The following is a 14880-nucleotide window of genomic DNA, read 5'->3' as shown; positions in this document are numbered from 1 at the left end:
GGCCTATGAGAGCCTTGGAGACATTAGGTCTAACCCTTTCTTTCTTTCTCTCTTTCTGTTTTGGTTTCCCAAGGTAAGGGTCTTCCTCTAGCTCAGGCTGATCTGGAATTCACTATGTAGTCTCAGGGTGGCCTCAAACTCACATCGATCCTCCTACCTCAGCCTCCTGAGTACTGGGATTAAAGGTGTGTGCCACCACGCCCGGCTCTTCTAACCCTTTCTTATTCCCACCATGCTTTATCACCTGGCATACAGTAGGTGCCCATGAAAATACTTGCTGGGTGTAGGTATGAATCAGTAAGTGGGCAGGTGGATGGATTACCAATTGTTTTTAGGATTAAGAAGGGTCACCTGAATGAAAAGGGAACTCTTCTTTCTTTCTTTCTTTTCTTCTTTTTTTTTTTTTTTTTTTTAGTTCAGGCTGACCTGGAATTCACTATGTAGTCTCTCAGGGTGGCCTCAAACTCATGGTGATCCTCCTACCTCTGTCTCTCAAGTGCTGGGATTAAAGGCATGTGCCACCACACCTGGCTCTTTTTTTTTTTTTTTTTTTCTGAGATAAGGTCTCACTCTAGCTCAGGCTGACGTGGAATTCATTCACTCTGTATTCTCAGGGTGGCCTCAAACTCACAGTGATCTCTTACCTCTGTCCTCCACCCCCAGTGCTAGGATTAAAGGCGTGTGCCACCACGCTTGGCTTATCTTTTCACATTTTTCTTCCCTTCTCCTTCTCTTTTCCCTTCCTTTCCTTTTTCTTTCCTTCCCCTCTTTCCCTTCTTTCTCTTTTTCTTCCTTCCTTCTCCCTTTCTTTCTTCTCTCCCTCTTTCATTTCCTTTCTCCCTCCCACCTTCTCTTCCTTTTTCCCTGTCTTTTTGCAACAAGGAATCCCTATGTATCCCAGGCTGGCATCAAATTAAGGACTCTCCAGATTTAGCCTTCTAAGTGCTGGGATTACAGGTGTGTTCACCACGCCTGCGGAATTTTCTTTTTGTTGCTGAGTAACATGTGGCCCAGATTGGCCTCAAACTCACTATGTAGCCGAGGATATCCTTGAACTCCAGATCCTCCTGTCTCTACCTCCCAAGTGCTGGGATTATAGGTACAATGGCAGGCTAAATTTTTACTCGATACTGCTTTGAAGTGCACACATGCATGTATTCATTCAGGAGTCATCCGCTGATTGTCTGCTGTGTAGCAGGAAGTGAAGGCAGAACAGGCCTATCTCCATGGAGCTTATGTTCTGTGTAACCCAGGCAGGCCTTGAGCTTAGGAACACTTACGTTATAGTGAGAAGAAGACAAGTTATCAGAAGGTGGGTGGTAGTGGACTTGAAGTCAGAGGGGCTGCAGCTCAGCACCTCTTGAGAGAACTCAGGTGTGGTTTTCACAGCAAGCAGGGCATATACAGTTTGGACCAGAGCTGTGTGAGAGGGGGCTTTCTGGGTAGAGCCCTTTAGAACTTGGGATATGGCTTTAAATTGAGGGTACTTATGCCTTGCCGAGGGGGCTCACAAATAGCTTGGCACTGGAAAGATGGGTCAGGGGTCCCAGTCAGTGCTGGAGGGGGCCAGAGTACCAGGCAATGCTGGAGAGACAGGCCAAGGTCTCAGGTGATGCTGGAGTTTGTGCTTGGGAGGTTGGTTACCAGAATGGAGGTGTCTGAAGAGCAGGAGGGGTCGCAGCTAGGGAAGCTTATGTGTGCCATAGGCAGCGACCTCTGGGCTGGGAAGTGAGCTGCGGGACATTTTTACCACGTTGATGGTCATCAGTGGAAAAGCCAGGTGCTGGGAGAGAGGGGGGAGCCCGGCTGACACCAGGACTGGGGTGAGGGGGAGTCCGACTGACACCAGGACTGGGGGTGAGGGGGAGTCCGACTGACACCAGGACTGGGGTGAGGGGGAGCCCGGCTGACACCGGGACTGGGAGAAGACTGGAGAGGGTGGACATCAGCACAGGGTGCTGGGGAGAGGACCCCTGGTGGCTCAGGCCTGAACGCCTCTGCCCTTGTTCTAGCCTGTGTTCCATGTCATGGGATTCTCGGTGACTGGGAGAGTCTTGAACGGACCTGAAGGAGAAGGAGTCCCGGAGGCTGTGGTCACCTTGAACAACCAGATCAAAGGTGGGCAATTGTTGGGCTGGGTAGAAGGGTCAGTTTTGGACCATAGAAAGAACTGGAAAGTAAAGAACTTCCACTGACCTTTTGAAAACCAACAAGGTCCGTAAAGCCTCCCTAGTTCTTGTGTAGTGCTAGATATACGGTCGTGTCTGGTTCATGTGATTTCGTTTCAGTGAGAACAAAAGCCGACGGCTCTTTTCGCCTGGAGAACATCACGACTGGGACATACACCATCCATGCTCAGAAGGAGCACCTCTACTTTGAGGTGGTCACCATTAAGATAGCACCCAACACCCCACAGTTGGCTGACCTCATAGCAACAGGGTGAGTGTACTGTGTGGGGTCTTGGGTGTGTGTAGCACCCCACTCCTGGTGTCAGTCAGGCTTCCCCTCTTTCCTGATTGTGTCCCACATCCTATTCTGACGCCTCTTAAGACATTCAGACTCGCTTTTCTTTAGAAAGGTGAATGCTGGATCTTAGGAACTGCTGCATGTTTGCTTCAGAGTTGGCATGGGCGTGTTAAATTAGAAAGGCCTTTCTTGTGGGCCCTTACTTCTGTGAAACGTTTCTTTGCCCGATCCTCGAGGACTGGAGGGTTCTGTGGCTCCTGGGTTGAGATGTGCTGGGTCATTGAAAGCATTCTTCCTGCTGGGTCATTGATTACATGCTTGGAGTGGACACCCTGCGTAGGATTGGTGCTCTTTGGTCATATAAAGCAAGTACAGAGAGAGCCCACCTGAGCAGAAGCACGCTGACTCCCGGTGGTGGGTGTGGATGGCAGCATAGAGTGTGGCATTGCTGAGGTGTACAGTGTTGGGCAGGGACAGGAATGTGGGTCCCTTCCCAGCCCAGTGGTTGGTAGGAGATGGACCAGATACTTCGAAATTCCTGTGACCAAAACGCTTGAGAGAACAATTTAAGGGGGCAGTGGTCTTGGTTCATGGTTTTAGAGGACTCAGTCCATTGTCCTTTGGATAGATCATCATGGCTCAGAAGTGTGTGGCAGAGGAGAGCTGTTCACCTCAAGCTGAGGGGGTAGGACAGAGACAGCAGACAGAGGGGGAAAGAAAGTGGCCGGGGATAATATTCTCCCAAGGACCTACACCCAGAGATCTACTTCCTCCAGGTTGGCCTCACCTCCCAAAGTCTCTAGAACCTTCCAAAATAGTACCTCCAGCTGCGGGGGACGTTGCGCACCCACATCCGTGCCAGGGCACAGCTTCTCTCGGGTGAGGCCCAGGATGAGTATGAACTCAGGGTGGTTTTTATTTGGTTTTGTTTCTGGTAGGTGTGTGAGTCCATTTTCTGTTGCCAGTAACCCAGTTCTGCAGCTGTGGGTGAGTTAAAGAGGTGTGCTTCTCAGCTCAGGTTCCGGAATGGGGTGCTGCCCCGGGCAGAGTCCTGAGACCGCACAGGTGCCCCAGGAAGAAATGGAGAGAGAGGGAGAGAATATGTGTGTGTTGGGGGCAGGGCTCCACCCGGTGCCTTATCTAATCCTAGTCACCTCCCCAAGGCCCAACAGCAAAACACCACTGTGGATAAGGTTTCCACCCTTCACCATATTTGTTGAGGATTAAACACCTGAAGCCTTAGGGAACATACTCAGACATAACCAGAGTGTGGCAAGAAGGCATTCTGGGGCATAGAGGAAGCTGGTAGATGGCCAGCAGACAAGAGAGACATCAAGGACAGATTGGAAAGGGGTTCCCAGCCTGAGAGTTCCTGTGGCCTTTGGTGTGTTGGCAGTTAGGTGACATGCCCACTAGGTGGCACTCTCTCACAGACACTAGGATGTCTTGTGCATCTCGGGATGGCCCAGGAGAGGGAGGGTTAGAATAGTCCTCTGAGGTGGAGTGCCAGCACTGAAGGGAAGCTCTAGGAGGACTGACATGGTTGTGGTCACAAGAGCCATGAAAGTCAATTTTAGGAACAAGGTGGTACCCAACAAGAAAGCTGGGGCAGCGAACCCCTGGAAAACCAATGGAAGGCCTGCTGTGGCCTTCTCTGTGAACACGTGGGAGTCATTCATGGTAGGAGATGTGCAAGGAGGCCACCCATCCTTAGGAACGAGTTCTTGCGTTTAGGTCTCCCTGTCTCCCCCACACGAGAGCCCTGTGCTGCTGTGCAATGGGGACAGCTTTGCTTCCAGATGTCACAGGAAGCTGTTGTCAACGGGGGCAATGTGGGTTGTGGGGTTTAAACTCTTTTTTCCTACATGGCTGCTGGGTGGAGAGGGATTAGCAGAAAGCCGGACAGGAGCCTGTGGCAGTCCGCAGGAGATGCAGGGGAGGGGGGGGCAGCTGGGACCGGGGTGCTGGCCGCAGAGGAAACGAGCCCAAGGATTTGATAGGCAGGCGCAGAAGGTGGGAGATGGGCGTGTGGAGGCACGAGACACTGTACCAAAGTAGGAAAACCAGTGTGAGGGAGACATCTTTGGGCAAACTCATCATGGTTATTGGAGGTGGGCCAGGGTCAGGGTCAAGCATGTTCTCTCCCCCCCCGCCCCATTTTATGGGGCTGGGATCAAACCCAGAGCTTTGCTTATGCTAGGCCGGGCACTCCCGCTGCCTTTGTGTGTGTGGGGTGTGTGCATGTCCTAGCGCATGTGGAGTCGGTCAGGTTCCAGGCCAGCTCCCGCCTTTCCACCTCGTCGGAGGCAGGGCTCTCTCCCTGGATTAGCTCTGCTCTTGTTTTTACTGTGTACTCCAGCAGCTTCCAGGAAATTCTCCCAAGTCCTCCTCCCAACTCCCCACCTGGGTGGTGACATTACGGAAGCTCTCCAAGGCGGATCTGGAGCTTGAAGTGGGGCACTCATGCTCCACAGCTAGTGCTTTCTCTCCAGCCCATGTTTCCTTTTTCATATGTATATATATAAACTCATTTCCCAATTCATTTAAAAATCAAACCCTGACTCTGTCCAAACAACTCTGAGAAACTATTGCGTGTGTACCAGGATCATAGGTTTTGTATAAAACACATCAAGGCCTTTGGCAGTACTTTATGGAAGCACAGTAAGTTGTAACACCTCAGTGTAATTGAGCTCGCTTCTTTTTCCTTTAGTTTTTCAAATGAAAAATCAATATATATTTGAGGTGTGAGGAATCATCTAGGAATCTTGTAGTTGAGAATATGAACTAAGAGAGATTACGGTTAAAATAGTTAAATTTGGACTGGTGAGGTGGCTCAGCAGTTAAAGGTGCTTGCTTGCAAAGCCTGACAGCTCAGGTTCAGTTCCCCAGTACTCACATAAAGCTGGATGCACAAAGTTGCACACATATCTGGAGTTTGTTTGCAGTGGCTAGAGGCCCGGGTATGCCCATTTTCTCTCGATCTGATTGCAAATATATAAAAATATCTTTAAAAATAGTTAAATTGGGACAGGGAAGAGGCTAATGATGGTACCAACTTGACTGTATACACTGAGTACAAAACAAAAAAAATTAAATGTTTTTTTCTTGCTAAAATATAAAGCAATAATAATTTCTTTCTTTAAAAAAAATAGTTAAATTGGTTAAATTGGGGCTGGAGAGAGGGCTTAGCGGTTAAGGTGCTTGCCTGTGAAGCCTTAGGATCCAGGTTCGATCTCTCCAGGTTCCCTGAAAGCCACGTAAGTGCAAGGTCCCACATGCCCACTAGGTGGCACAAGCATCTGGAGTTTGACTGTAGTGGCTGAGGCCCTTGCCAATTCTCATTCTCTCTCTCCCTCTATCTCGCTCCCACTCTCTCTCTAAAGAAAAAAGTTACATTTAAGCTAGGTGTGGTGGCATATGCCTTTAACCCCAGCACTTGGGAAACAAAGGTAGGAGGATCTCTGTGGGTTCTAGGACTGCAGAGCAAGTTCCAGGTCAGTCTGGGCTAGAGTGAGAGATCTACCTTGGGGGGGAGGGTGAGTGAAATTTAAGGAGGCAGAAAACTATTTGGAAACAGACACTGTGTGACTTGTCCCCTGCCAGGTACATAGAATATCCTTAGGAATAATTCCATCAGCCCCATTGTCCTTTCATTTTGAAAGCACACTGCAGGGGTGCAGACCTGTTAATCCCCATCAGGGCTCAGCAAACCAGAGAATGGATACTGGATTCTCACAGAGCCCGAGGCCTCTGTGATAAAGACCACCTGGACAGCTCACAGAGGAGCCGATGTGGCTGGGTTGTGGTGAAGCCTAACTCTGCATGTGGAGATCGTCATACCATGCAGTTTTCCCTTGTTTGTCAGATGTCCTCCCCCTTTTGGCTTTTCTTCATCTGGCCATGGAAGAGTATAAAGACATTCTTATGTGGCCGTCCACACAGAAGCAAGTGAGGGCCCGTAGGCTGCAGTGAGTGAACCCTCGGTAGATGGTGAGCTCCAGAGACATAACCGTGTTTTTCCTTATGTCTAAATTGTACATTGCAGCTTTTGCTGTTGGCCCATCAAGGCAGAGTGCTTGCCCCGGCACGTAGCTCACTCCAGAGTTGTCAGAATCCAACGTTCTTCAGTGCCTGTCGGAAGATGCTTTTTTATCTGCAGTGATTTTTATCTATTGTGATTGTTTAAAATTAGAGCTGGAGAGACACCTGGCCTCCAGCTGTAGCTGAGCAGGAAACGAAGCGTCCCAAGGACAGTGACGTGTCTTTGTCATGTTTCTCCAGGGACACTGCTGGGCCCCGAAGCTCCAGTCCGCATCACTGCTGTTATGGGGCTGTTCTGTTGCTCCTGAAGAGTTGGATTCTGGCTTTGCATTTTTATTATATTTTATTATTATTATCATTATTATTTGGGGTTTTCAAGGCAGGGTTTTACTCTAGCCAAGGCTGACCTGCAATTAGTGTCAGGCTGACCTCGAACTTAGAGTGATTCTCCTACCTCAGCCTCCTGAATGCTAAAGGCATGCACCACCACAGCCGGCTGGCTTTGCATTTTTTATCTTGCTTACCCTCTCTGTCCATGCACTAGATCTGTTCCTAAGCATGGAAGGTGTCTGGGTAACCCTGCCTCATTTTGGGCCTAGTTTTGCAGACAGCTGGCTGCTCTTACTTGTTAGGGCTAGCTCAGGTTGTCAGTCCAGTGACCTGAAACATTTTTATATTTATTTATTTATTTATTTATTTATTTATTTATGGTTTTTCGAGGTAGGGTCTCACTAGTTCAGACTGACCTGGAATTCACTATGTAGTCTCAGGGTGGCCTCAAACTCACAGTGATCCTTCTACCTCTGCCTCCTGAGTGCTGGGATTAAAGGTGTGCGCCACCACACCCGGCTATTATTTTTATTTTTATTTTTTTTTGGTGGGGGGACCTGAAACATGTTTATTACCTGTGGCTTTTCTGAAAACGGCTTCTGCTGCAGGGGCTTATCACAGCCCTGCCCTGGGCCCTGCTGCAGAAAGGTCCTGTGCCTTCTGGAATCACTCGGCATGCAGTCTGTCTCCATCAGCCTCTGGCAGGAAGAGGGCACCTGCGGGGGTTGCGGGGGCTGCGGGGGCTGGCCTGCTGTTGCTGAGACCTGACATGAACAGTTCTTGTTGCAGGTTCAGCGTCTGCGGTCAGATCTCCATCCTCCGCTCCCCTGATACCGGCAAGCAGACGAGTAAATACAAAGTGGTCCTGTCCTCCCAAGACAAGGACAGATCTCTGGTCACCTCGGAGACAGACGCTCACGGGTCGTTCTGCTTTAAAGCAAAGCCAGGAGCCTACAAAGTCCAGGTGTGAGGGGTTGTATTTCTTCAAATGCCAGCCAGGAGGAGAGGCCGTGGGCTGAACTGGAGTGTGAGGAGCGTTTCAACCCCAGCGTGGCAGGGTGGGCCCGGCAGGCACCGGCTCAGAAGTAAGGCTGAGCCTCTCTTTCCCTGTTTGCGTGTTAGTGTTCGGGGCAGCTCCTTCCCTCTTCCACCTTCCCAGGCTCCCGCTGCTCTTAGATGTCCACAGGCCCAGAGGAGAGCAGAGCCCAGCTCTTCTTTCATTCCAGCTCAGGAACTTCGGCAGTGCTGGGCTTTTGAGTCCAAAACAGAGCTTCCCTGCCCTCCCCTGCGCTGACTCCACACCAGGGAAGCCCCTGGACTGGGGTCTCCCCGCAAGGGGCCAGGCATGAGCTTAGCTGTGCTCAGCAGGTGATAAGGCATCAGAGATCAGCTGCTGTCTTCCAGTCTTCCAGGGCAGAGGCCCTGGGGTTGGCAGGTTTCACCACTCAAATCAGCCATGAGGAGCAGCTCCCAGCTCTGGTAGGGGAGACCCTCCAGGGCCTCTGTGAGGACACAGGGAAGAAGAATAACATCCTCCCTGCTCCCCCCCACCCCCCCACAGTGTGGTATGGGGCCAACAGCAGCCATGTCAGACATTTGCCAGTGTAATGATACAGAGATGGCCACATTGATGGCTTTTTAAAAGCTCTATGGGAAGTACAGAGAAGGGTGGTTTTGTAAGGTCATCTTTACTGGGAAGAAAATTGGAATCATTGTCCCCTTCCCTTGCCTCTTTCTGAGCACAGGAAAGGCTCAGAGAGAAAGATAGAAGCCATGCTTGGTGGGACACACCTGCAGTCAGCACTGTAGAGACTTGAGGCAGGAGGAACATGAGGCCAGCCTGGGCTACACAGTGATGCTCTGTCTCAAACAAAAAAATTAACCAGTCATTCAGTAAATGACTTAATTCTTCAAAGTAATTATTCGTAGTATTGGCAAGTTCACAGCTTACATCATGAATAACCTAAGACCTGGAAGGGGCTGTGTGTCGTGTGGATTCTAAGCAGTGTAAGGTGATTGCTGTCTGTCATGTGCCTCTGGGGAATTCTGTCAGACACACTTTTGTGTCCATCTGTAGGACTGTTGCAGGCTGTTTTGTTCTGTTTTGTTTTTTTCTTTAATCCACATAAAACGTTTTTTTTTCTCTTGAGACATCTCACTTTGTAGCTCTGGAACTTGAGGCCATCCTCCTGCCTCAGTCTTCTGAGTGCTGAGTACAGGTGTGACTCACCACAGCTGGCTCAGGCCTGCAGTTGGGACTTGGTCCGTCATGTCTGCTTTGCTTTGGGCCCCGATGGGAAGTGCAGTGCTCGGGACTGGGGCTCCGCTGCCCTGCGGCCTGGCGTGTCAGTCCCTGTTCCTGCAGGTGGTGGTGCCTGAGGCTGAGACCAGAGCCGGGCTGATGTTGAAACCTCAGACGTTTCCTCTCACTGTGACCGACAGACCTGTGATGGATGTGGCCTTTGTGCAGTTCTTGGCGTCTGTTTCTGGAAAAGTCTCCTGTTTGGGTAAGGTGTTGCTTCACGGCAAAAGCAGAGTGGAGGAGGTGCCGCTCCTGTAGAGGAGTTCTGAGGCTTATCCTGTGTGTTATTGATTGAGTCATTACCTCAGGGATATTCTAGAATGTTCCTACTTTGGCTTCTGAGGAGCCTGTTGGGTTTTCTTCAGGGTAGAATCAGACTCTGTTCAGTCAGACCCAGCGGGGTCTCGCTGTTGGCTGTGGGCTGACATGCAGGTCCCACAAGGACGCCTGAGGCCTCTCCCAGGAGCTCCCAGGTGCAGCCTGAGCCCCTTGGTGCATGCTGGGGCTTGTGACAGCAGCTCTGTCAGTTCTCCTGTCTCCTCTGCAGACACCTGCGGTGACCTGCTGGTGACCCTGCAGTCCCTGAGCCGCCAGGGTGAGAAGCGCAGCCTCCAGCTCTCTGGCAAGGTCAACTCCATGACCTTCACGTTTGACAGCGTGCTGCCTGGGAAATACAAAAGTAAGATGGGACTATGACCCCGTGTGAAGTTCCCCAGCCCTTTCTCCCTTGTGTTAAAATGTGGATCTTCCTCCTGGCATTGATTGGGCATTGTTGGCCGCATCTGCTTTGTAGCATGTGTCCTGACTCACACCGTTTTTTCCCTCAATGCCAGAGAGGGCAGCATGACAATTCCGTCTGTGTTTGCTGCTCAGTCCCAGCTCCCCCCTCCCCCTGAGGTTTGGCTTTCTCACCTGTAAACTGGCACAAGACCCTTTGCAGAAGGTGAGACTAAATGAAGTCAGAAGCATGAACCTTCTGGAGTCTGGTGGGCAGGGGGTGCCCGTTTTCTCGTGTTGCCCGCCTGCCAGGGCACACCAAGCTCATCAGCCGGCAGGGCCAGCAGACGAAGGAGACTTTCTTACTGCGTAGTTGTGTTTTCTGCCACATCAGGTTTGGCAAGCACCAGCCCACCGGCCAACTGCTTGTTTCTATAAAGTCTTCATAGACCCCAGCCACGCCCAGGTATTTCTGGGCAGATAGTAGCTGCCCCTGAGGGACAGTGGCTGAGGCCAGTAGCCAAGACTGCAAAGCTGCAAATACCTTGTTGTGGTGGCACTGGCCTGAAGTCCCCGCTGTTTGGGAAGATGGCTTGATCCCAGGATTTCAGTGCCAGCCTGGGCTGTATTTCAAGGTCTCACATAAACAAAGGGCCTTTATTTATTTATTTATTTTGGTTTTTCAAGTAGGGTCTTATTCTAGCCCAGGCTGACCTGGAATTCACTATGTAGTCTCAGAGTGGCCTCAAACTCATGGCGATCCTCCTACCTCTGCCTCCCGAGTGCTGGGATTAAAGGTGTGCGTCACCACGCCTAGCTGGGCCATATATTTTTTTAACATAGGTCTAGAAAAGTCTGGTGACCCCTGACCCCTGCAGCCTGATGTTTTCAGCCCAGTGAGTTTTCTTTGTTGGTGATGTTAGTGACCACTGGAGTAATCTTTTCCAAGGCGTCTGTATACGTGTATACAAACACACCCACTCTCCCCCCCCCCCCCCCGCCCCTTATTTTTTCCTGAGTCAGGGTCTCACTGTGTAACTCAAGCTGGCCCTAAATTCTTGATCCTCCCGACCTGAGTACTGCGGTCACAGGTGTAGGCACATGTGCGTGCACCCTTCCTTGTTCTCTGGAGGTGGGAGCGGGCGGCGGGCTGGCACCTATGCACCTCTGGGGTTGGCTTTCCAGTAAGCATCATGCATGAGGACTGGTGCTGGAAGAACAAGAGCCTGGAGGTGGAGGTGGTGGACGACGACGTGCCGGCCGTGGAGTTCAGACAGACCGGCTACATGCTGCGCTGCTCGCTGTCTCACGCCATCACTCTGGTACGCCCGCCCCGCTGGAGACGAGCGCGGTGTAGGGCAGGCTTGCTCGATGAGGGGGAACCCAGGACCGGGATACTGACGTGGAGGGAGATGACAGTCAGCCAGCTCTCCTTTCCTACCTGAGGTGCCCACCTGTCAGGCGAGGTGGCATCAGGGTGCGCGAAATCCCTAGCAGGAAAAAGTTGCCGGTGTTCAGGCCACTCTGGCGGGTGGTTCTAGGCTTTAGACAAGTTTACTTCTGTTTCTGAGCCTCTGTCCTTTTCTCTAGCACTGGGGTCCTACCCCCCACTTCTCAGGTTAGGAGGAGGTTTCGGTGAGTCCTGTCATAGGCAGACTTTTCTTGTCTACCCTGCTGTTGTTTATTATGAAATGCTCTCTCTAGAGTATTGCTTCTAGTATGGAAGGCAGAGCTGTTGTTTTCTCTTTTCTCTGATTTTGTATTTGTTTATTTTCCTGTTTATTATTCAATTATTTTTTTCATTTACTTATTATTTTGCAGTGCTGGGGCTTAACAAGCTAGACAAACACTCTGTCATTGAGTCCCCCCCCTTTACTTTTTTTTTTCCAAATAGGGACTCATTAAGTTTCCCCTGCTGTTCTTGAACTTCAGTCCTCCTGCCTCAGCCTCATTTTTAGCTGGAATTACAGGTCAGTGCCATCAGGCCCAGCCTATTCTCTTATTGGCTGTACCTGTCTGGTGGTAGACAGGGAGTATCTTTGAAGTTTACCTATGAGCTTTATTTAATTTAATTAATTAATTTATTTGTTTGTGAGAAAGGGAAAGAGGCAGACAGAGAATGGGCACACCAGGTCTCTAGCCACTGCAAATGAATTCCAAGTGTTTTCGCCACCATGTGCATCTGGCTTGCATGGGTACTGGGAAGTTGAACCTGGGTCCTTAGGCTTCACAGGCCTCAACTGCTAAGCCATCTTGCCAGCCCTACCCATGAGCTTTACATAATTTATGCGAGAGAGCGAGAGAGAGAGAGAATTGGCACACCAGGGCCTCTAGCCATGTGGAGTCAAACTCCAGATGCATGTGCCACCTTGTGCTCTTGTGTCAAACTTGTCCCTGTGGCTTACCCAAGTTCTAGGGAGTTGAACCTGGGTCCTTAGGCTTCACAGGCAAGCGCCTTAACTGCTAAGCCATCTCTCCAGCCCCTCTATGTCTTTTTTTTTTAAAATTTTTTAAAATATTGATCAGTGGCAACTGTCATTTTAGATCCCAGCAGAGAAACTGAGGCAAATGGCAGTGACAAGGTTGCTCTGCTAGGCTCAGGAAGAACTGAGAGAGTCTACTGCCTTAGCTGCTGCACACTGCTTTAGTGCAGGACCTGGGTTAGAGCCAGGCATTGTTCTTAAACCTGCAGTGAGTTTCTGTGGCTCATAGCTTAAGATCTATATTCCTTAAAGGCAGCCCACCTCACCTCCTCTCCTGGTCACTCTCTGCTCCAACCACACTGGCTTCCCTGGTTCCAGCAAGCTTGTGATTTCTTCTGGCTCTGGGCTTCTTGGCTATGTCACTCCTAGCTGAACCCACTCACTCATTTGTTGACGTGTGGATTTTCTGATTTTCTTTTTTCTTTTTTTATTTTTTTTGTCTTTTTATTTTTATTTTTACTTGATAGTGACAGAGAGAGAGAGAGAGGCAGATAGGGAGAGAAGAGAGAGAATGGGCGTGCCAGGGCCTCCAGCCACTGCAAACGAACTCCAGATGCTTGCACCCTCTTGTGCATCTGGCTAACGTGGGACCTGGGGAACCGAGCCTCGAACCGGGATCCTTAGGCTTCACAGGCAAGCGCTTAACCGCTAAGCCATCTCTCCAGCCCGGATTTTCTGATTTTCTAAATTGAATGTTGAGCCCTTTTTCCCCAGAATAGGGCCACAGCAGTGCTTCCAGAGCCCAGCCCTGTGTCCGTCACATAGCAGGTGCTCACTAAAGATGAGCTGATTAACTGAAAGTTTTGAAGTCTTTTAATTTTCCCAGGGCACCCAAGCGCTCAAATGATTAATGGGTAAAACACATGACTGACTTGGAAGCAGAAATATTATTAATCACTACGGTGTCTCCATTCCCCCTCTCCCACCCTGAAAGTCACGTGTTGTCTCTGCTCCTGCAGGAGTTCCATCAGGATGGAAATGGGCCTGAGAACGTGGGGATTTACAACCTCTCTAGAGGAGTCAACCGGTTTTGCCTGTCCCAGCCTGGTGAGCCTGTAGGGTGGTCTGATGACGGGGTTTCCCATGGCAGTTCTGTTAGTGTGTGCCTGTCAGTCCTGGCTGTGCTGTGTTCACTCTTACTTTCTGTCTCCCCTCACCCCCAGGGACTGGAGTGGCAAGCGTCCCTGGTCACATGGGTTTGCTGAGTAGATCCTAGGTCCTGTCACCTTCTGAAGTGATAACGCTGTTGGCCAGTGGCCTCTCTTCACAGTGGTCTGCCTCAGTCTTTGCAGGCCTCTCTCTGTCTCTGTCTTTTTAATTTTATTTTTTTCAAGGTAGGGTCTCACTCTAGCTCAGGCTGACCTGGGATTCACTATGTAGACTCAGGGTGGCCTTGAACTCACAGCGATCCTCCTACCTCTGCCTCCCGAGTGCTGGGATTAAAGACATGCGCCACCATGCCCGGCTATTGTCTCTGTCTTTTAACTTTCCAGGGATATAATTTGTGTAGCATGACATTCACCCACTTGGGGGCTTGCAGTGTGTCTCAGTGGTAGAGCACCTACCTAGCTTATTTGAGTCCTGGGTATAATCCTCTGTACCATAAAAACAAGAATGTCATTTATCTAATGTGTGCATAGTGATTTTTAGCAAATTTACCAGATTGTACTACTATTGTCCAGGTTTGGGCATTTTCATTGCCCCCAGTAAGATCCTTGTGCCTGTTGACAGTCAGTTCCCAGCCCTCTTCCAGCAGCCACCAGCTCATGTTCTGTTTCTCTGGGCCTAATCCTGGTGTCTTGTCTATCTAACTCCTTCCATTTAACATGGTTTTCAGCTGAGGCAGCTTGTGGCATATAGATCCAAGCTCTGGTCCATTTTATTGCTGACTAGTATCCCTTCTAGTGTGTCCATGTCACATTCTTTGTAGCCAAATATTTGCCATTTGGACACTGGGATTGTTTACAGATTTGTGTTGTTGTTTTGATATTTTTGCTATTATAAGTAATGTCATGAGCCTTGTAAAAGTGTGTGTCCTCACATTCTCATTTAAATACTTGGAAATGGAATGGCTCAATCCTATGGCAAATTTATGTTTAATTTTTTTAAGACTACAATCTTGCATTTGAACTTGATATTCACACAGCACTGCCTGGTCCTGTCGTGTTTCGTTGTTCTGGGCTTTGGGATTTTTGAAGCTGGGTGTTGCTAAGTAGCCCAGGCTGGCCTTGTTCCCAACCGTCCTGCTCACAGGCCTGTGTCACATCACCCGTCACGTCATGTGCCAAGCCACATGGTTTACAGTACAGTTTCCTGGTCAGTAAGCCGTGGCTCCTGATCCTCAAGATAAACACAAAGCCTTTCACTTGGCCATGGCCCGGGTCACCTTGCCCCGAGTGCCGCTCCCCCACTGCAGCTCCAGTGCCTTCCTGTGCGAGCCTTTGTGGCAAGTGACGAACTCATGCCGTAGTGCCATCCGGTGGGCCCAATAAGGAAGGGTTGGCAACATACGGCTGCCATCCTGTTCCAGTGATGGGGTAT

The 14880-nt window shown here is 50.1% G+C and overlaps 1 protein-coding gene across 1 annotated transcript in view; it reads left to right on the top strand.

The window, feature by feature from the left end:
- LOC101603457 (nodal modulator 1) overlaps nt 1-14880 on the top strand; it is a 60289-nt gene that overhangs the window by 22680 nt on the left and 22729 nt on the right. Inside the window, exons 10-16 of the mRNA XM_045161285.1 lie at nt 2013-2118; nt 2289-2439; nt 7627-7801; nt 9203-9344; nt 9687-9818; nt 11042-11178; nt 13299-13386. Coding sequence (XP_045017220.1) covers nt 2013-2118; nt 2289-2439; nt 7627-7801; nt 9203-9344; nt 9687-9818; nt 11042-11178; nt 13299-13386 — 931 coding nt within the window. The remainder of the gene's footprint in view (nt 1-2012; nt 2119-2288; nt 2440-7626; nt 7802-9202; nt 9345-9686; nt 9819-11041; nt 11179-13298; nt 13387-14880) is intronic.

Source organism: Jaculus jaculus, chromosome 11 (genome assembly GCF_020740685.1).
Source record: "Jaculus jaculus isolate mJacJac1 chromosome 11, mJacJac1.mat.Y.cur, whole genome shotgun sequence".
Classification (NCBI taxonomy): domain Eukaryota; kingdom Metazoa; phylum Chordata; class Mammalia; order Rodentia; family Dipodidae; genus Jaculus; species Jaculus jaculus.
The sequence above is the reverse complement of the archived record's forward strand: the minus strand, read 5'-3'. Positions and strand labels throughout refer to the sequence as shown.